Below are 22,160 nucleotides of genomic sequence, written 5' to 3' on the forward strand. Positions count from 1 at the left end.
AGGCTATTCAGATGTTAATGAAGCCGCCTGGGGAGGGTGGGGGAGGGAACAGAGAGATAGGAGAGTAGCACTTCAGAATATAGCCAGAGTTGCTTGTCTTGCTTGGAAAGACTATTATATCTGAGATTCCCGCGGGCGCGTCGCCTATGTGTGCTGTCTGTGTGGAGATTGCCCCCGGGGGGTCTGGCCCGCTGGAGTCACGGTCAGATCCTCCGCTTCCAGCCCCACGCCCAGCGTCAAGGCTCCCCTACTGGGACGGTGCACTCTCGACTCCAAAATCAGTCGCTGCCTCCCGGGGACTTCTCGTCCCTCCAGCCGCGTGGCCGTGCCGTCCCCGTGAACCAGGTGGGCCCCCTCCCGGGGTTAGTTCAGATGGGTGGAGTAGCTCCCCGTGCTTGTGCCGCGACCGAGTGTCCCGGCTGGAACGCTGTTCTCCCCGCTCCAATACCAGTCGCTGCCTCCCGGGGACTTCTCCTACCGGCTGCGTCCCACGCCGCCCGCGCGACCCGGATGGTCACCTTCCCGGGGTTAGTTCAGGGGGTGGAGCAACTCTCCGTGTTTATGGCGTACCTGCGTGCAGTCCAAATCCCTGTGGGACGGTTCCCCGGCTCGGGTGCTGCTCTTTCTGCTCCAAGATCAGTCACTGCCTCCCGGGGACTTCTCCTAACGGCTGCGTCCCACGCCGCCCGTGGAACCGGCTAGTCCCCCTCCCGGGGTTAGTTCAGGGGGGTGGAGCAGGTCTCTGTGCTTGTGCCGTACCTGACTGGTATGCTGGCTCCAGGCTCTGGAAACAATCGCTGCTTCCCCGTATTAGTTCGTTCTCCGTCTCTAAATCTGTGTTTGTTGTTCAGGGTTCGTAGATTGTTATGTATGTGATCGATTCACTTGTTTTTCCGTGTCTTTGTTGTAAGAGGGATCCGAGGTAGCGTCTGCCTAGTCCGCCATCTTGGCTCCGCCTCCGGACTTCTTTTATTTTGGGGAGCTTCCCACCACTTAAACTCCTTTTAAATATTTTGAGAATGTCCCCATCTTGTTGGTGCAGGCCTACCTTACCCACAGAAGCTCAAAATAGCAGACTTCTGCTTTTTCATGCTTCCTTTTATCTAGTTCTTGGGCATATACGTGATTAGTCAGATGCATCTCTTCTGGCTTCTGTATTGGGAGCTAGTGACACAAAGAAGCACGACAGAGGAGAATTAATCCTGGTAGTAGTGGCAGCAGAAGCAGCACCAGCTGGTTTCTAGGGGCAGCAGTGACAGCGGTACCAGTGATGGTGGATGGCTTCATATCCCAGTTCCGCAGCAGAGCCCCACCAAGCTGGTGATGGGTATAATTTTGTCTGCAGTCCTGGCTGATGTGTCCCTTGTTCTCACCTGTTTCCTAAACTGGTTCTCCAGCTTTCTAAATGCTTCTGTGAACTACCTATGTCCTTTTAATAAAGTCATTTTCTGCTTCAATCAATCAATAGCTTTTGTTTTTTTATTGCTTGCAACCCAAAATTCTGATGGATACAACCTGTAATGATTTTCTTTCTCTCTTTCTTTCTTTCCCTATCTTCCTTCCTTCCTTTTCTCTCTGTCTCTGGAGAACATATGCATCAAATACCTATATAACTTTTAAATCGTACGTATATATACATATATAGATGTGTATGTAAATATCAATATGAAAGTAGATATGACCAAGTATTAACATTTCTAAATTACGGGTGGTAGAAATATGGATAATTTACAGTTTTTGTGTTTTATTTCTTAAATATTCTCAAAAGATTATACTAGCAATGTACATGCATGTGTAAATATACGTGTGTGTGTATATATGGCTTGCACTGTTCTAAGCACTTTATTTGTATTAACGAATCTACTCCTCATAACAACCCTATGAAGTATGAATCATTATTAATGTCTTCATTTTACACATAAGGAAACTGAGGCACAGAAAGCTTAGGAGACTTATTCAAGATCACATTTTTTTTTCTTTTTTTATTGAACTTTAGATAGAGATTTACGGAACAAACTAGTTTCTCATTAAACAGTACACACATTGTTGTATGACATTAGTTAACAACCCCACGACATGTCAACAACTTTCCCTTCTCAGCCCTGGGTGCCCTATTACCAGCTTTCCTGTTCCCCCCTACTTTCCAGTCCCCGCCCTAGGGCTGGTACACCCCTTTAGTCTTGTTTTGTTCCACGGGTCTGTTCAATCTTTGGCTGAATGGTGAACTTCAGGAGTGGCCTCATTACTGAGCTGAAAGGGTGTCCAGGATCCATACTCTCAGGGTGTCTCTAGTCTCTGTCAGGCCAGCAAGTCTGGTCTTTCTTTTTGAGTTATAATTTTGTTCTCCATTTTTCTCCAGCTCTGTCCAAGACCCTCTATTGTGATCCCTGTCAGTGGTGGTAGCCAGGCACTATCTCGTTGTACTGAACTCAGTCTGGTGGAGGCTGTGATAGATGAAGATAAGAAAATTTTAAAGAGCAGAGCTAGAAATCAAACCCTGGTGGTCCATGTTCAGGGCCTTTATTTTTAAAGAAATGAGGAAGATGAAATGGCAAGTAACTTGAGGGACAGGTAGAACCCAAAGAAGGAGGTCCACTTATTTACCAGTTGAGGATAAGGAGCAAGTAGAGAGAAGAGGCGAAGATGTAAGAAAGATTGGGGATATTTAGTAGGTGGGGATGCTATCAAGATCACAGGGGCCAAGATTCACCAGGCACAGAAAGAGGAACAGGGCCCCTTGTTTGAGACTAGAGAAAAGGGGGTAAGGGGTCAGTTTATTGATTTTGAGGCAATGTGACCTTACTTCTCCAGAAAATAGAAGGCAAGGTCACCTGCAAGGAGATCGAGAAGGTGACAGGCAAGCTACAGCTGATCCAGGTGGCAGTGTGAGTAAACGCGGTGGTCCTGTAGGCAGCTGGTTGGGGGTGAAGGCGTTCTTCCAGGGGACAAAGGGAAGGAGGGAATTGTAGGCTAGTGGGCCAGTGGCTCTATCTTTATTTTATTCAAAACTATACTGCCCTTTCAACAGACAGACCCAGGCCCCACACATGGTGAGATCAGAGAGCATAGGCAGTAATTCTGGAGTACTGGGTCCTTCAGAGAAAAGGGTTAAACATTATAGTGAATGGGCAGAGGGAAAGCAAAGCTGCTGTCTGTCCCCACTGGACACAGGCTGAATAGTCACAGGCTCCTCCTCCTCCTTCCCTCCTGAGAGGGTGTGTGTGTATGTGTGTGTGTGTGTGTGTGTGTGTGAGAGAGAGAGAGAGAGAGAGAGAAAGGAATAAGCCTGTGCGCTCCTTAGCCAGCAGTCCCTCCTGTGGACCAGCATTGGTTTTACCTGCAGAGGCCTCTGTGCCCAGGAGCTTTCCCTGATGCCTTCAGCAGTAGTACCTGCATGAAGCCCTCTCCAGCTGCCAGAGCTGGGCAGCCCCAGCAAAGCTGACCTCTCTGCAGAACTTGTCCATCCACCTTCCGGGAAGCCAAACTGCCTCGATAGTAAGGTCTCCCTTGTCTCTCCAGGGTGTCTCCAGGCCAGCATCTTTTTGACCATGAAATGAAGTGAATGAGCTCCACTCTGTACCTGCCTCTCCATTTCTGGGGGAACTTTTGTCAGCTGCCCAGCATCTCCAAGCCAGGCTGGTCCTCTGCAGCCTTTGAATGGCACATCTTCTTCTGTGGCCACAGGTAAGAAAGGTGCCTCTGAGGCTTGTGTTGGGGACATTGTAGGTGTGGGGACATTGTGGATGTGGGGCCAAAGGGATACTAGCAGCTTCTGGCTACCTGGGGGGTGGTATATCAGAAAGCTGGAAGTCACTTGCTACTAGAAAAATTTTAGTTTTTGGGTTGTTCCTGCTGGGGTTGTTCAGAGCCCAATGACAGTCATGCCCTCCTGCTGGGTAGGGCAGCTTAGTCTCAGGAGCAGTGGCTTTACTGTGTGGAATCTACCTCTATATCTTTATTAATACTATTTATTCATTTATATATTCATCTAGTAAATATTCTACATACTTGAACAAAAAGCTAATAGATACTGATAGTGTTTACTGACAGAAGGTAGTTAGGTCTTCATTGCTGGGTTGTTCTGAGGCTAGAATTCAGGGTGAGATTTCTACATCAGCAAGTGTGATAGTCGAGGTGACCTTTAAGATCTCACCCAGCCTTGGGGTGTTAAGCTTCTGTGATTGATCCATTTATTGAGCAGGGTAGATATAAAAACTAGAAATATGTCCTCTCTTCATTAAGCAGCGCTAATGAAATTATTTGGAAGCAGCAGCAATATCATTTCCTCTAATCAAGGGGCTTTCTTTGGCTTATTAGTAATGGTGGAAGAGCTGGGATTCCCAGGCTTGGGGAGGTGCTGGGTGGCAGAGAGGGGCTGAGTGGAGACTAAGAAGGCTTTCTGGAGAAGGTGGTGCTTGTGAAAAGGATAGAAGATGAGCTGGTGAGTAAGACCAGCTGCAATAGGAAGATGGACAAAAAAGCAAGGCCAAATAACCTTGATGTCAATGCATCTAGGACTTAAAAGATGGATGAGAGGCTGCAATGAGCCTGGGGAGGTGGAAACAGGGTCAGGACACCGTGCGTATCAGCAGGGAGACAAGCCCAACAGGGATGGATATTAGTCTCCAAACACTCTACATCTGCAATATTTTTGTATAGGTTTCTCTGTACTCCCCAGCCACCCAGACTCGCTTTATATACAGGGACTTCTCCCACTGCCACCCCCACCAAGTCTGCCAGTCCAGCCGCTTAGGGGATCAAAGTGTTCAGCGCTCTTTCTTTTTTCATGTCTTTCTAACAAGAGGTGAAATGTTACTTTAATTACTGTCAATTACCTGGAACAATTTCTTCTTTTGTTTCCAGTGACAAATTAATAAAATTACTATTGCAGGCTAATTACAAGGGATGCAAATTTGAGGCATCTTGCAGGAATAGGTCCTCTAGAGTCGAGTGAATCTCATTTGCACATTCTTCCTGAGGAATTTCCAGAGAGAGGTCCAGAGGTCCCTCACCGGACCTTTATGTGATGCAATTTCAGCATGCCTGAATTCCACCTCTTCTCCCCTACTCTCATTAATGCGAAAACAACATCTTTCTTTTATGTAATGTGCTTGCTTAAAAAGTAAGATGGATGGTAGCCTCGCACTTTGTGACCATGATATTTGCTTGGAAGGAGTGAGTGAATTTGCACACTAGAGGAGGAATCTCCTAGAATCTTGGATCCAAATGAGCTCAGTTTTGGGATGGGGCACATTCCCCATCTCGTCATCTGTCCCCCACAGACCTCAATTCTGATAGTGGTTTGCTATGACAGTCATAGCGCTGGGATCTATAGAATAGATGCAAGTACTAGCCACGTTGCTCATACAACATCGTCGTCCTACTTGGTGCCACTGGGTAACACTTTACCCATATCCACGTTCACATAATAATTTGGAAGCAGAAGACCTGAGGTCGAATCCCAACTTTACCACTTTATCACCTATGTGGCCTTAGGCAAATCAATCAGCTTCTCTGAGCAGCAGTTTTTCATTTACATAAAGGTGATAATAATATCTCTTCTCTAGGCTCTCCTAGGGGTGCTGTGAGGCTCCAACGAGTTCCAAAGTGTGAACATACTTTGTAAACCTTAAAACTATAGAACGGAGGGAAGTTGTTCGTAGGAAGACCTTCTAAGAATTAACAACAAAGAGAACCCCGGGATCTCTTTCCCTGTGCTACCTAGCTCTATTTTCTCACATATAGCCAAAAGCAAAGCAGTGAACCTTCATGCATATGTGATGATAGATAGAAGCAATTGAGTTTTACAACTCTTTTTCATTTCAACAGGCAAACAAAACTTCCAGATGGTGGTGATAGTGGAAGTAAGGCAATATTTCAGTCACTGACATCCACAGGTAAATTAGGAGGACATGGGACACTTGAGGAGTGCCCGGGTGGTGCAAATGGTTAAGCGCTTAACTACCATCCAAAGGTTAGCGGTTAGAACCTATCCAGAAGTGCCCTGGAAGAAAGGCCTGGTGATATGCTTCTGAAAGGTCACAGCCTTAAAAACTCTGTGGAACAGTTCCATTCTGCGCACTTGGAGTTGCCGTGACTCAGAATTGTCTCAAGGGCAGATTTTTTTTTGGGGGGGGGGCGGGGAGAAGTGAGGGTACCATGCAGTAGGAGCTCAGTGATTGCCAGATGTCTGGATGAGTGAAGAGAGAAATGAAAAAGCATAATGTACTCTGCAGTTTTTCTTGGTGTTAAAGAATCTAGTCTCCTACATGTGGTATCAACACCAGGATCTCTAAACTAAACCGAACCGAACCGAACCAAACCAAACTAAACTGAAGCATACCTCTGATGCTCACCTAGAATCAGGCTCTGGGAAGAACTTCCAATGTGGGGAGTTGTATAAAGCCTGAAGGGTTGCCTAGGAGAACCTGGCGTTTCCCTTCATGGCTCTGAAACGAAGAGAACTTAATGCCTCATAGCAAGGGTGGATGAAGGATGTCTAGGATATTTCTTCCTTCTGCTTCTTCTCCACTGTGTTCTCCTCTGGACCGTGTAAACTTAGTTCTTGGTCTCTAATGCCTGGCACCTTGTTAGCCCCCAATAAATGGTGAATGAATAAAGAATATAACAAACAATGGGATTATGGGAATAAATGTTCTATACAGTCTTGCTTCCTAAACTCAGCGGAAAGCCTTGGTCTCCTTCCACAGATGTTCTCCCAGCCTTCTTTTTCCCTTTCCAAGTTGCTCTACATGCCTGAAGACCACAAAGTGAGTGCCTACTAAGTGCACGTACTGTGCTTGGGCTGGAGGTAAAAAGTATCTAAGACAGCATCCTTACCTTCAAGAGGCTCACACGGGGAACTTCTACTTTACTTCAAAAGCCCTTGTAGACTTTTTTGTCCCTGATCACCAACCCCCCACCCATGAGGGGTTCAGAGGCTGCCATCCATTTCCTAGTATCATTCTTGTCTCAGCCCTAAGATGATTCCAATGAACATAGTTGGCTTTTGATTACTTACCCACCATTCATGGAGGGATGGAGTCTCAATCTGCATGTATTTTGGGAAGAATTTGTGTAAAACACACAGCAGGTGAGTTTTAATATACATTTTATATTAAGAAACTAACACATACTTATGGTAGGAAATTTGGAAAATAGAGAAAAGTACATATATGTGTTTGTGTGTGTATATATATATATATATATATATATATATATATATATATATATATATATATACCCCTGGTGGGACAGTTGTTAAGAGCTGCTGCTGCTAACCAAAAGATCAGCAGTCCAAATCTACTAGCAGCTCACTGGAAACCCTATGGGCCAGTTCTACTCTGTCCTATACAGTCACTATGAGTTGGAATTAACTCCATGGCAATGGGTTGGTTGTTTATACACACACACACACACACACACACACACACACACACACACACACATATATCTTGGTTGGTTGATATATATACACACATACATATATATACACATAAATATATTCCTCTAATTCCTGCACCTAGAGATAACGCAGGTGATCACTATGTAATAGGAAAAGGCCAAAATGGCAAAGATAACTTCCTTTGGACATAAGTTAGCTATGCTCATTTCCTCTGTAATGGATCTGCTTTGGGCAGTCCCCAAGGAGACAAGTTTCTGCACCTTTGAGAGCCAGAGACCCTGCGACCCCGCGGCTGCAGCTCAGCAGCTCATTGGCACCTGGGCCACAGGTGTTGAAAGCCCAGGTGGGGGAGGGTGCTGCACAACCATTCTGCATGATTTGGTGGTGCCTCTGGGGACCCCTTTCCGGGCTAGCTGTGGGCTGTTCCCTTCTGGTGCCCAGCAGGTGCTTCAGAGCAGCCACCCTCTAGGAACCACTGGGCTTTTCTCCCTCAGGACACAGCTACCAGGTGGGGCTTGGGAGCCGGGAGGGGAACCAGAAACAGTCCTAAGAGAGCTGGGACTACTAGGAGTGGAAGCTGGGGCATGAATTGTAGTGTGGTGCTTAGTGTGGCTGGTGATGAGGAGCCATCTTCTCCTGCGGGAACAGGACAGTAAATATAATGATCAATTTCGAATAAGTCTTTAATTCAAACTTCCAAGAAAATTGAAGTGGGAGTGTCTTCTACTCCAGACATACTCTGGATTGATGTTGTCGTCGTTAGTTGCTGTCAGGTTGATTCTGACTCATGGCAACCCCATATGTCAGATTAGAAGTGCTCCATAGGGTTTTCAAGGCTGTAAATTTTCCGAAGCAGATCACCAGGCCTGTCTTCCAAAACGTATCTGTGTGGGTTCAAATCACCAGCCTTTCAGGTAGTAGTAGAGCGCTTAACCGTTTCCATCACCCAGGGACTCTACTCCAAACATATTCTGGAAAAGCCTATTTTAATTAATTTTATGTCCCAGAAATTCCAACACTTTGAAATTCACATCAAACCCCTCCAACAGCCTCTCTTTCTCCAAGTTGGCACAAGCCATCAATGTGTGATGTTATTGGATCATTGTGTCTTGATAAGTGTAAGCGCAACCACTACATGCTCCGGCACTCTGCAGTGCTCGGGGCCTTTCGTGGGCATTAGTCCGGCTGTTGCTCTCACTAGGCCTGGGGAGCGGGCAGGGCAGGGAGTCTGCTATCCTTATTTTACACATAGGACAAAATCCCAGTGGGGCTGAGTGGCTTGCCCAGTCAGTGGTGGAGCCAAAACTCAAAGCCACATTTGCAAACTCCAAGTGCAGTTCTCTTTCTCCTACCAACGGAAGGTAGGATGGAGTCGGCTGACAGGTGTGATGGGAGGTGAAGTATCTATAATGTCTGGAGTCATTGCTGAGAGTTGGGACAGGGTGGACTAGGGGGATGTGATCAAGCCAGACAGAAAGGCTTCATGACTCCAATAATACTAGTTCTTATTCCCTCCTGTATTTAGTGCCCTGGTGGTGCAGTGGTTTAAATGTTTGGCTGCTAACAAAAAGGTTGGCAGTTTGAATCCAGCAGTTGCTCCTTAGAAATCCTATGGGGCAGTTCTACTCTGTCCTATAGGGTCTCTATGAGTCGAAATTGACTTGATGGCAATGGTTTTTTTCTTTTTTTTAAATTTAGTGCTTTACATATTTAAAGCATTTTTACTCATACTCTTTTTTTATTATGTTAAAATACTCATAAGATAAAATTTACTGTTAGTGACATTTAGCACATTCATAATGTTGTGCAACCATCACTACTATCTAGTTTTGGAATGTTTTCATTGCCCCAAAAGGAACTCTGTACCTATTAAACAGCTGCTTTGCATTTTCCCCTCCTTTCGGAATCATTCAGTATGTGGCCTGTTGTGATGGGCTTCTTCCGTTCAGCATAATGTTTTCAAGGTCATCTATGTTGTAGCATTTATCAAGTACTTCATTCATTTTTATGGCTGAATGATAGTCCATTGTATTTACAGACCACATTTTGTGTATGTATCATCAGTTGATGGGCATTTGGGTTGTTTTCACCTGTTGACTCTTCTTTTACTTAACCACCCTTCGAGGTCTAATTATCCCCATATTATAGAGGAGACTCTGCTGTCAGCGTATTGGGGGTTTCTATCCTGTCCTGTGCCTTCCTTTCTGCCACAGGTCGGGGCTTGTGTTCTGGGCAAAGTGGCTGGTTGACCTGGTTCTTCAATCAAGCCAGAGAGAACCCAAGAACCTTAACATTCTAGGAGGCCTGCTAAGGGCTGGTTCCTCACCTTTCACACCTCTGTGCAGAGGGAGAAACAAAGCTCCTTCTTTGTTGAGGATGCACAATACTAAGAGCCATTTCCCCTGCGTGCTCAGGTTCAGCAGAGAGTGGGAGCCACGAAGAGTCCAGGGGCAGCTCTGCTGTGCCAGCTGTTTGAGGCCCAACCACAGAGAGCCCTGGCCTGCCCTTCTTCTGCTGTCTAGGGGAAGCCAGGCCCCACCACCGAAGCTATGGGCCTCTCCTGTCCTGGACTCCCACCCATGGCAAAGCTCGGCCTGTGGTGGCTCCTTCTGATCCCAGCAGGTAAGTGGGTTTAATCAATAAGGCGTAATTTCATACTCATAAATCTCACATACTATATGGAAAAAACTCCTGCTGATAGAATCAGCACAACAGCCAAAGCTGCAGACCATGTCAGAAATCATCAGCTGAGTAGTTTGTTCCACAGTGAGAAGACAGAGGGGGCAGTCACAGCTCTGACAATAACATCTGTGTCACCTTGAACTTCCCTGAGCTTCAGTGTTCCTCATCTGCAAAATGCAAAGAACACTGTGAACCTCCCAGAGCTATTGTGAAACTAACATCTGTAAATAGCAAGGGGTTAAATAGCATCTGGGATACACTCAGTACACTCTCCCAGCCCAGTGCCTCACTCTAGCTACTGTTATTGACAAACTTTCTGTCAACGACATGTTCTTCTGGAGTTTAGAGCAGTAGTTCTCGACTTCCTCAGGTAGCAGAATCCCTGATATGGTGAAGCTGTCTGGAGAGCACTATGAAACTCATGTGTGATTTCATCAGACTTCTGTGGAACACTGTGCCTAGCTGATTACCAGTGGCCATCGAGTCTACTCCAACTCATGGTGACCCTGTGTGTGTCAGAGTAAAACTGTGCTCCATAGGGTTTCTAATGATTTTTAGGAAGTAGATCCCCAAACCTTTCTTCCAAGGCAGCTATGGGTGGGCTCACATCTGTAACCTTTTGGTTAGCAGCTGAGCATGTTATTCGTTTGCACCAGAAGTAGCAAATGCCAATGGTTTAAGAAAAAAAAAAAAAATAGGGGAAACGCCCAACGTGGCACAGGATTTCCCAGTCTCAGAATCAGGCATGCTATCATTAGTGATTCATCTAAAGGCGGCCCCACTGCTGCAGGTCACAGTAACCAAGGCAGGCACAGATTCTTCAGGAAATCCTTCTGCCTCAGTTTACCCCACATGGACCAGGTATCTGCACCATGTGGCTGTCCCCCTTGGGGCGCTTCCGTTCAAGGTTGAATCTTGTCTCTAGGTCTGAATTCTTCCCCATTCCTTGCCTCTGTACCCCTTTCCAGCACTTGTTTCCACTACTTCTTATGTAGCTGACATTTCATGAGCTCGAAACATGAGTTAAGTCTTTGCTAAGCTCTGGCCTACACTGTTAGATTTAATCCTCAACCGTGTTTTGAGTTAGGTTCTGGATTATTACCCCCATTTCACAGGCGAGGAAACTGAGGCTCAGTGAGGTTGAGTGGCTCTGATTTGAGCAGAGACGGAGCGGAAGCCAAGTCTCAGGTACCATGAGTGGACTCCTGGAGACCCCACTCCTCTCTCCCTCTCTCATAGCTTTGGGACAGTGGGGCTCCCATACCCAAGCTGAGGACCGCCTCTTCAAACACCTCTTTGGGGGCTACAATCGCTGGGCGAGGCCGGTGCCCAATACCTCAGACGTGGTGATCGTGCGCTTCGGCCTGTCCATCGCCCAGCTCATTGATGTGGTGTGTTTCCCTACCACCCTTCACCCTTCAGAATCAGTCCCCAGACTGGTCTGGTCCCTTTCCCGGGATCCTCTCTCCAACCCCAGCTCCGGCCCTGATACGCCCATCTCAGTCACAGCCTGGTCAGGGGCCCACCCCTGGAGCTGGGTGGATTGGAGGTGATCTGATCCAGGTCTTCCCAGGTCTGCTCCTTCTTTCTCCCGCTCCCTCAGCCCGGGAGTCTCCTTCAGGGAGGGGACTGGTGGGCAGCAGTGGGCTTTCTGGATGCTCTGCTTGTTCCACTTGACACAGCGAAGAGGATCCAAGTGGCCTGTAGATCCTGAAGAATTTGAGTCAGGGCAGCAGGGTCAGGTGGGGGTGGCAGGTAGGGTAGACTTGGGGTATCATGTAAGTGTTTTCTCCAGTGAGGGTGGGGGCCTGAAACAGCCCATCTCACTCCACCCTGTTTTCTGGGGCTGGTTCTGTCATTCTAATTGTTATTACTCTCTCCCCACTACCTGCCAGGATGAGAAGAACCAAATGATGACCACCAACGTCTGGCTAAAGCAGGTGAGGGCCTTACCCCCAGCCAAGGCAGGAACGGGGCAGAACCCACTGACCTGGGTTGCCCCAATTATCCTCATGCGCAGGGTTGGAGGGTAGGGAGTAGAGGGAGGAGCCCCGGAATGGGAGGTTACTTAACCTCTGAGTCTCCCTTCCTCCTCTGTAACATGGCAGTAAGACGAACTACCTCCCACACACCTGTGAGGAACTAGATGATGTAACCCTGCTTGGGGTGGCTGCCCCAGAAATGTTGGTTGAACCCGAAAGCTTGACAGGCCATGCACTGGGGAGAAATGTGCACACTGATGAAGACCAATCACTTTCATAGGTGTTAGCCAGTGTCTTGAGAAATTCTGACACATTTACAAACATGTTTATCTTTCCTATTTTGCAAGTCTGACTCCTCTGCCCACCAAACCCTTCTCCTACACATGAGCAGTCAACACCATGCTAGACTAAGATCTTCCCAGGCTGGTGTCGGTACCAATGGTGGCTTAGTGAGATGATTTCAGTTGGCTCACAAACCTTTTTTTAGTAGTTGTATCTTTACATTTTAACAATTTTTTTTCAAATGCTGTTAGTTTCCCATATATATCAGTGATATAAAATTCAAATGTTAATCTACGTAAGTTTAAAAATAGTGAACTAATTAAAAAAAGACTTGTTGTTGGTGGCCCTGAGTATTAGAGCAGAACTGCTCCACAGGGTTTCAAGGCTGTGACCTTTCAGAAGCAGATCCCCAGGCCTGTCTTCCAAGGCGCCTCTGGGTGGGTTCGAAACAACAGCCTTCCGGCTAGTAGTCAAGCACTTAACGGTTTGGGCCACCCAGGGACTCATTAAAGAAACTATTAGGTAAGTCTTGGAAACTCTGTAGGGCAGTTTTACTCTGTCCTATAGGGTCGCTATGAGTTGGAATTGACTCCACGACAACGGGTTTGGTTTTTTTTAGTTTATTAGGTAAGTGATAGTACAGGTGGTACACATATGTGGCAAAAATTATGAAGTTAGTACTTAAAGTGTTTGAAGTTTGGGAAACACTGAGCTAGACAAAAAAAGTTTTCTTCTCATGTGCCTACTTTCTGAAACCTCAAATCAATGTGTAATCACAACTTGTGATAAGACCATAAAGAAAAACCTGAGAGGGTAATAACTAACCTGTGGGTTGTGGGGAGAAAAACGGTATCACTTGGAATTGCCTCGGTGGATGCAGAGATGGGGCCCAGGGCATCCCCCTTCCTGCTGAGACCCCTAACGGGGCTCTCTGGAGCATAGTTTGAAAGTCTCTGGTTAATTCCCCATCTCAGGTGGATACCTCCAGGTTGTTTTTACCTATCTGGTCCTCAGTTCCTCATCCGATACCTGGGGAAATACTGGTACCTGCTCGGCATCACTCTTCCTGGGTGGAAGGTGTGAAAGACTGAACAATGACAAAAAACGGCCTAACTACTGAGGAGTGAAGTGGGTTCCCGGGGCTGTCCAGCTGGAGAGTGGCAGAGTGAGGACGAGAGGCCCGATGAGGGTGACCAACCGTCTCAGTGTGCCCGGGACTGAGGGTTTCTCGGGAAGCCAGACTTTCAGAACCAAAGCCAAACCTAGAGGTTGGTTATCCTCGGCCGGACCTTGATTCCTAGGCCAGAGCTCTTTCCGTGCATCACAGCCGTTTTTATTGTCCGGGGCTGGAGGAGGAGCTCCGGGGGGGCCTGACCGTGGTGCTCAGGCCTGGTCTCAGGGCGTCCCCAGGCTGCCCATGGTCAGCGCTGCGGCCAGGCCTGCAGGGACGCCTCCCTCCCCACGCACAGGAGTGGAGCGACTACAAGCTGCGCTGGAATCCGGCCGATTTCGGCAACGTCACTTCCCTCCGGGTTCCTTCCGAGATGATCTGGACCCCCGACATTGTTCTCTACAACAAGTAGGAAGCCTTTGGGGTCCTGGGAGGAGCCTGACGTAGGGGTGGTGACGGAGGCTGTGCTGGGTGGATACGGGAGGGCCTCCCCATCGCATTTCAGCTTCCTCGTCTGTGCTTGGCCGGTTTGGGCTCTAGTCCTTACTCGCTAAGAATTTCTTTTTCATTTCTTCTATTCCCTTATTTGTCTTATTTTTGTCTTCTCATTCACTCATACAACCAAATTTATTGAACGCCTACTATGTGTCAGTGCTCAGCACTGTGCTAGTAAGACAAAGATTTGTCAATACTGAGGTTTTTTTTTTTTTTTTTTGAATGTGAGGCAGGCTCTGAAAAGAAGGCCTAAGGGTTTGTGTGTTGAAGCCTGTTGCACTGTTGACGTCATGAGCAGCACATTTGAAGGGGCAAGACACACCTGATGTCTGTATTTTAAAAAATCATGTCATTTCATATTTGCCTTGTAGTCCAGACCAAAAAAGATCAGTCTATGAGCACAATGACTAGAAGTTAGTAAAAACAGGTTTGTCTAAAGAGAACACTGGTGGACAAAAAACAAATTTATTTATAGAAAAAATAGAGAGCTATACTTCCATTAAAGTGTTTGCTATCAGGTAATTCTTCGTGGAGAAACCAGGAAGTTAAAATTAAAAGATCTAATTTTTAATTTGGTGTTACATTCATCTAAAAATGTTTCTAAGGATCACTGGAGTCCTTGGCAGCGCGAATGCTCAGCCGCTAACCGAAAGGCTGGCGATTCAAATCCATCCAGAGGCACCGGAGAAGAAAGCCCTGGCCATCTGCCTCTGAAAGGTCACAGCCACTGGAAACCCTGTGGAGTGCAGTTGCACCTTGACAGCCCCTGGTTTTAGTTCACTGAGATGTAAATAGGTGTGAAAAATGGCTCAGTGGTCAAATAATTTTGCATAACATTAGATGGCATAACCCCACATCCTTTAGAAAATGTCTAGGCACAATAGTATTTTAAATGTTGTTAGAAGTTCTGCAGCAAAGAAACCCATTTAACCCAGCATTTTCCAGTTTATTTGACCCTACTTTGAAAACACTATTCTTAAACAACAAAACAAAGGGGAAAACAAACCACTACTGGATTTTGTGTCTCCAGGTAGATATGAATGGGACAACAATGACTTCTTTATATCGTCCAGTTCTGGTCAGATTCAAAGTCCTTTCACCTCAACATGTTTATCACCTGGAAGGGCTGACACAGCAGATGCCTGGTGGTTGCTGCTGCTGCAGGCCTCACAGGTGCCCCATCCCACCCCGTATCTCCTCTGTGTCCCAGAGCAGCTCCCAGGATCCTTGTTTCTGTTTCCTGTGTATCTTGCAGAGGTCAGGAGCAGAGTCCTAGTATCAGATAGGACCTTGTGTTTTAGGATTACCAAATAAAGTTGAAGTCAGTATTACTTGATTTTAATAAGAGATTCTTTGCTAGGACAAAAGCCCAACACCAAATCTTGCAAATATCTAAAGAAGGTCCTCCCTCCACATAAACACTCCGCTCCAGGTTAACAAGGATATAAAGCAAGTCTTTTCTGGCCCAGGCCTTCCTCAAAATGGGGGGGGGGGGGGGGGGGGGGGTGCATGTTGCCATCTAGTGGTGATTATGTGTGATGACAGAAATGCCTTTTTTTTTTTTAAGTTTTGCTCTGACCTGTTTGTTGGTTTCTTTCAAAGTTCCTGTTTCCAGCCTGCCTATGACTCTGGCCTGCAACTACTCCAAAAGAAAGGTCTCCCTGTTCCTATGTATTCTTCTGATCCCCTGGGCCTTAGGGTTGACTGGGGGAATTCGAGGGGAAGAGACTGTGCATTAGAGATAAATTCATGGAGCCAAGCTGTGGCAACTCCCAGGGAAACTCAGGCTGAGAAGAAGTAGATGCGCAACTTGATGAATCACTAGGGCCCCAGGGTCCTCAGAGCTCTTGCCTTCCATGAGGTCAAGACCCATTGTGGGTATTAGAATCTCTGTCACGTTAAATGTTCTTCTTTTCCATTTATATGGCTACAGTAGCAAAGTCTTTATTACTTCACAGTGTGGTGTAGTGGTTAAGTGCTACGGCTGCTAACCAAAAGGCCGGCAGTTCAAATCCATGAAGTGCTCCTTGCAGACTCTATGGGGCAGTGCTACTTTGTCCTATAGGGTCGCTAAGAGCTGGAATCTACTTGAAGGCAGTGGGCTTGGTGTTTTTTTTTTTCGTTCGTTTGTTTATTCTGAATATCCAAAACCAAGCCAATTGCCCTCAGGATGACTCTACTCGTGGCACCCCGTGTATGCCTCGGAGCGGAACTGTGCTTCACAGGATTTTCAATGGCTGATTTTTTGGAAGTAGATCGCCAGGCCTTTCTTCCGAGGAGACTCTGGGTGTACTTGATCACCAGCCTTTTGGTTAGCAGATGAGGGTGTTAACCTTTTACACCACCCAGGGACTCCTGACTCTGAGAACCAAAAAAAGAAATAAAGAAAAAACAAAACCCACTGCTGTGGAGCCGATTCTGACTTATATACCCGTACCACAGTAACCCCATAGCCCTCTCTTAAGTCTCCCTTCATGTAGCCCCAGAGGCCACAGTGTCACCCCCCTCCCCAGCTGAAAACTTTCAGTGACTCTCCTTTCAAAACCTCTGCTCTCCAGTCCCATGGGACCCTTCTGGCTTTATCTCCCACTATACCCTTTTTTTTTTTTTTATACCCTAGGCAGAAACCCTGATGGCATAGTGGTTAAGAACTATGGCTGCTAACCAAAAGGTCAGCAGTTCAAATCCACCAGTCACTCCTTGGAAACCCTATGGGGCAGCTCTACTCTGTCTTATAGGGTGACTGAGTCAGAATCGACTCAATGGCAACGGGCACTCCACTCACATCCTGCTTTCCAGCCTGAGCCCGGCATACGGAGTCTGTCCTTTTCCATCTCTGTTTGTTTTTCTGCGGGTCCCTCTGCTGGTACGGTCTCCACCCCATCTGTGCGCCAAATCCTACCAGCCATCAAAACCTTGTTCAAAGGGCAACTTCTACGATGACCTTGCTGGCTCCAGCTGAAAGGAAGTTTTCTCCCATAGGTCTTGTGGGGCACTTGGACCACTCTCATGCCGTTTTTGCCCCTCATTGTTCTTTCAAGGCCAGGGATTGGGTCTTATATTCCTCTACCCCCACAGCTCGATAGAGGCCCTAGATGATAAGGCTGCCTCAAATATGCAAGTTACATGGATGGAATCAAGAAAGGAGTTTCACCAGCAAAGCTGTTAGGTCTTTTCTTTGTAAGGAAGTAAGGACCCCAAGGGGAGAGAACATATAAGTAATTACTCTGAAGTATTAAACACATAAAAACAGGTGATAAAAGCACAAATATGTAAAAATGTTATCTGTGGCAAAGGAAATACATCAAAATGTTAGTAGTGATTATTTTAAAAATTCTTGGTGCTTTAGTATATTCTTCAAAATTTCTTCTTTTGTGTTAAAAAATGGTCTTTAAAAAGACAACCCCTGTAGCTATAAATTTTCTGTGTGCTGGGCAAGCCTTATGCACTTACATAAAACCTAAACAACTTGGCCAGGTCTGACTTTGTTATTGGATTACCTCTCCTGCCAGCTACCTGGAGCAGCCTGGCTTGGGCAGATGGAGTGTGCAAGGCTCCCGAACTCCTTTCCTCTCCCCAGTGCAGATGGGGAGTTTGTGGTGACCCACATGACCAAGGCCCACCTCTTTTCCACGGGAACAGTGCACTGGGTGCCCCCCGCCATCTACAAGAGCTCCTGCAGCATCGACGTCACCTTCTTCCCCTTCGATCAGCAGAACTGCAAGATGAAGTTTGGCTCCTGGTCCTATGACAAGGCCAAGATTGACCTGGAGCAGATGGAACAGACGGTGGACCTGAAGGACTACTGGGAGAGTGGTGAGTGGGCCATCATCAACGCCACAGGTACCTACAACAGCAAGAAGTATGACTGCTGTGCTGAGATCTATCCCGATGTCACTTACTACTTTGTCATCCGGCGGTTGCCCCTCTTCTACACCATCAACCTCATCATCCCCTGCCTGCTCATCTCCTGCCTCACCATGCTTGTCTTCTACCTGCCCTCGGACTGTGGCGAGAAGATCACCCTCTGCATCTCTGTACTGCTCTCACTCACTGTCTTCCTCCTGCTCATCACCGAGATCATCCCTTCCACCTCCCTGGTCATTCCACTGATTGGCGAATACCTGCTTTTCACCATGATCTTTGTCACCCTTTCTATCATCATCACTGTCTTTGTGCTCAATGTCCACCACCGCTCTCCCAGTACCCACAATATGCCCCACTGGGTGCGGGTGGCCTTTCTGGGCTGTGTGCCCAGGTGGCTTCTGATGAACCGGCCCCTGCCACCCTTGGAGCTCTGGGACCCCTCAGGCCTGAAGCTCAGCCCCTCTTATCACTGGCTGGAGACCGATATGGATATGGAGGAGAGAGAGGAGAAAGAGGAGGATGAAGACAGATGGGTGTGTGCAGGCCATTCACCCCCCTTGATTGGTGCCATCTACAGCCACGAGGGCCTATATCCAGGGGCCTCAGGCCCCAAGGCTGAGGCCCAGGGACAGAAGAGTGGGCTCCTGCTGTCACCTAGCATACAGAGAGCACTGGAAGGTGTGCACTATATTGCTGATCACCTGAGGTCTGAGGATGCTGACTTTTCGGTAAGTTGGAGCTGAGCAAGGGGCCCCTTGTACACTAGCTTAGTAGGAACCACAGGGTGTTAGCCTGTGCCAACTGAAGCTCCTCCCTTGAGGACCCATCTCCCTTAGTCATGGCCCTTCAGTGCCCGGAATACATTGTGGTGGGTAATAGCTAGGTAGTAGACTCTTGTTATTAGTTGCCATTGAGTTGGTTCTGACTCACGGCGACGCTACACGTGCTGAGAACTGCTCCATAGGGTTTTCAAGGCTGTGACCTTTCAGAAGCAGATTGCCAGGCCTGTCTTCTGAGGTGTCTCTGGGTGGATTCAAACCACCAACCGTTCAGCTAGTAGTCGAGTGCTTAACCATTTGTGCCACACAGATTCTTAGGACATTTTATTAGCAGATGGCAGAATACCACGGAAGTCAAGACAGCGACTCGCAGACAGTGAGTGGGAGAGGGGCAGATCTTAGAAACTAAACTTCCCCAGTTCCACCTCACGCCAGCCATTTGTCAACATTACCCTGTATGGTGGGAGGTGGAGAGGCAGGAGGAGGTGGAGGGAATATTCTCAGGAAAGATCAAACAAATGAGTTCACTGTTTTAGCCTTCCACTTTTGTCCTGGATGGTCTCCTGCTTCTTCTTGTTCATGGGCTCTGGATGTTTTGTGAACTTCCGTATTCACCCAAACTCTGATGAATCTTGATTGTAGCAGATAGGCTTCCACCCCCGTCCCCACCATGTCCCACATTATTAGGTGAGCAGTGCATGGCCCAGGATCACAGAATTCTTCTTATCACACAAGTGCCAACTTATTAACTTAAAAAAAGGATAAAAGGCCAGGAGGTTCTTACTGGGTGGCCTTGTTCAGTCGATAAGAAAAATTAATCATTATCTAATCCGGGAACAACTTGGAATCCAGACTCCCTTGCCTAGGCTGTGAGCTTAAGATTCTCCCTGAGTCCCACAAAGGGTCCTGCAATCTTCCCTGGGTTGCACCTACCCTTACCAACCTCCCTCTCTCCATTTCCTACAGGTGGGTGGGAAGGCAACATGGGGCAGCAAAGTCTTTGCCATTCTGTAACTGCTGGGCATTGCATTTAAATCACTTAAGGTCTCTTCGGATGCAGTGGTGGCATAGTGGTTAAGTGCTATGGCTGCCAACCAAGAGGTTGGCAGTTTGAATCCACCAGGTGCTCCTTGGAAACTCTATCGGGCAGCTCCACTCTGTCCTATAGGGTCACTATGAGTTGGAATTGACAGCAGCGGGTTTGGTTTTTGGCTTGGTTAAAGGTCCCTTTGGGAGGGTCCCTGCCTGTAAGTGGCTCCAGCCTTTACCTGGATACCTAGCCACCCTTTACCTGGAACTTAGGAGCCTATAGAAAGGCTTTGAACCATTTGGAGGGAGTGGGATATGTCAGGAGTCATTAGGTGAGGATTATTTGAGCCTTGAGTCAACCATATTTCTGCTTTCCACCCACTCCTCTCTCTGCACTGGCTTTTAGCTTCCCAAGGTCTTGGCGGGGCAGTTGCCCCCCAGTGGTGATCCTCACAGGAGCTGTGCATGGCCAGGAAACTTCCCCTTCCTCCAAGGCCTGGCCTCTGTCACTGTGAGCCCATTTCTACCTCCAGGTGAAGGAAGACTGGAAGTATGTCGCCATGGTAATCGATAGGATATTCCTCTGGCTGTTTATCATTGTCTGCTTCCTGGGGACCATCGGACTCTTTCTTCCTCCATTCCTGGCTGGGACGATCTGATCTCATATCCCTTGCCTTGGCTCAAAGGGGTCGCTGCTGACCATCTTAACTGTTTCTGCCTCTAGAGTAAGATTTTGGGGTTAGCACCATCTGACTGCAGGTGCCTCTCCCTGAAGTCCCTAAACTGGCCCAATCATTGAAGATATGGAACAATTCACCTTGACATCACTGGACTCAGAGCTAAGAATCTGCTGAGCACACCTTGTTTTGAATGCAGAGGAGCTAGAAAAGGTGCGGGATTTGCTCTCCAGAAGCTTAGGAGGTGATGGTGACAGTGCGAGGCAGTGTAAGATGTTCCTCAAGGAGTGATGTGACACAAAGTGATGGGAGGGCCAAGCAGGGAGAAGCAGAGGGCGGGAGTGGGACCAGCAGAATGCAGATGTCAAAGGAGGGACACAGCAGGAAGAGGGGAGAAGGTGCCCAGGGTGGGGGAGTGGAACTGCTGTGAGCAAAGTTTTGGACTCACGTATCAGCCTCAAGTGTTGGGGAGAACAGCCAGGCTGAGGTGGGGCTTAAGTGTGGGGAGCAGTGGGAGGGAAGATTGGAGAGGCTGGTTGGGGTGGCTATAAACCAGACTGAGAAAGAAGTTGAGTTAATCCCGAGTCTGGAGGGTTTTGAGCTGTATAGTAAATAGTGTAGTGATAAGGGTGCTTCAGGGAGGGGAAGGAGGTGAAGGCAGTGCACTCAAGGGGGGAGGGCAGAGTAGTAATGTGGGCTGGAGGTACAGAGCAGATCCTTCTGGATGGAGGGGTGGATGGATTGTTGAATGCAGATAGCTAGACCATTCCATCCACCCTGAAGTCACTCCCCAAGGCTCCCCCTCAACTCTACCCTCCCCTTCCCTGTGGCAACATTGACTGCCATTCAAGAGCCAACTCAAACTCATAGCTTGTTAGACCCTCCCTCCATAGGGCCCTAGGCCCTTGGTGCTTCATTCTATGGGCTCATTCTGATTGTGAACTCCTTGAGGTTAGGGATTATGCCCCCCCTTTTTTTTTTTGGCATCCGCAGCAGCAGCCAGCCTCATGCTGGGTGAGTGGCGGTTGGCACTCAGGACATGTGTTCTGAGTGACTGGATTGCTTTGGACTCTGAGATGGCTTCATGAGTGCAAAAGCTGCAGGCCAGCTTGCCTTCTCAGCCTTCTCTCTCCTTCCTAAAGGCCCCCATTGTGTTCTGACCCACTCTGAACTTCTCTGTGGAGCCTGTTTTCCACTTTGGAATGGGAACAGTCAAGGCCTTTGGTCATGTGTGGGAGCCAGGATACAGCCAAGCAGCTGACTGATACCAGGTTCACCAGAAGGCTTCTGGAGAGCCCAGCAAAAAACCAGAGCTGAGCTTTTAGCTTCCTCTCAGCCTTTGGGATCCCCTCCTTCCAACCCCCGATATGCCTCTCCCTGGAAGGTGGATGCTTGCCAGACCCAGGGGAGACCAGCCTGACCCTGACACCCTGCCCCAAGACTCCCCCTCACTGGCCCGTTTTGGTTTCTTTCTCCTCCCTACTCCTACAAACGCAGCTTTCCAGCTCTCCCTCCTCACTCCCAGAGGTCACTGGGCTCTCTGGTCTAGTCTCACACTTATCTCCTGGTGTGGTGATGTTCACTAATGTCATTCACATTCCTCATCCATCTTGCATGTAAATAAAGGGATGAAATGAAACGTAATCTGCTCATTTAACTAAGGTCCTCCTCTCTGGCCACTTCCTCAGCACCATGAGCCCCTCCCAAGCCCCTCCAAAGTCTGGACACTTTGGTATCCACTGGGAGAGTGCCACTGGCATTCCTCAAGTGGCTGTGGTGGGAACTGCCATG

The 22,160-nt window shown here is 47.8% G+C and overlaps 1 protein-coding gene across 10 annotated transcripts; it reads left to right on the forward strand.

The window, feature by feature from the left end:
* Positions 1 to 3,280: 3,280 nt before the first annotated feature.
* On the forward strand, positions 3,281 to 21,990 carry CHRNA2 (cholinergic receptor nicotinic alpha 2 subunit). Of its 10 annotated transcripts, XM_049866519.1 has the most exons (8): positions 3,281 to 3,684; positions 9,820 to 10,027; positions 11,327 to 11,478; positions 11,983 to 12,027; positions 13,821 to 13,930; positions 15,620 to 15,672; positions 17,603 to 18,612; positions 20,226 to 21,990. In XM_049866519.1, the coding sequence occupies exons 2-8, from the start codon at positions 9,955 to 9,957 to the stop codon at positions 20,349 to 20,351; spliced, it is 1,569 nt and encodes a 522-aa protein (XP_049722476.1). In that variant the 5' UTR covers positions 3,281 to 3,684; positions 9,820 to 9,954; the 3' UTR covers positions 20,352 to 21,990. The 10 variants fall into 10 exon arrangements, with proteins under 10 accessions (XP_049722476.1, XP_049722477.1, XP_049722480.1 ...); XM_049866520.1 differs by lacking the exon at positions 15,620 to 15,672 and having other exon boundaries at positions 17,598 to 18,612; XM_049866523.1 differs by lacking the exons at positions 13,821 to 13,930; positions 15,620 to 15,672 and having other exon boundaries at positions 17,734 to 18,612.
* Positions 21,991 to 22,160: the final 170 nt, after the last annotated feature.

Source organism: Elephas maximus, chromosome 22 (assembly GCF_024166365.1).
Source record: "Elephas maximus indicus isolate mEleMax1 chromosome 22, mEleMax1 primary haplotype, whole genome shotgun sequence".
Classification (NCBI taxonomy): Eukaryota; Metazoa; Chordata; class Mammalia; order Proboscidea; family Elephantidae; genus Elephas; species Elephas maximus.

Bases quoted from the DNA above. Each gene is read 5' to 3' on its own strand.
- CHRNA2 (XM_049866519.1), top strand. From the start codon at position 9,955: ATGGGCCTCTCCTGTCCTGGACTCCCACCCATGGCAAAGCTCGGCCTG. The intron at 13,931-15,619 runs GTAGGAAGCCTT...TTTCTTTCAAAG, and splicing joins GACATTGTTCTCTACAACAA to TTCCTGTTTCCAGCCTGCCT. The intron at 18,613-20,225 runs GTAAGTTGGAGC...TTCTACCTCCAG, and splicing joins CTGAGGATGCTGACTTTTCG to GTGAAGGAAGACTGGAAGTA.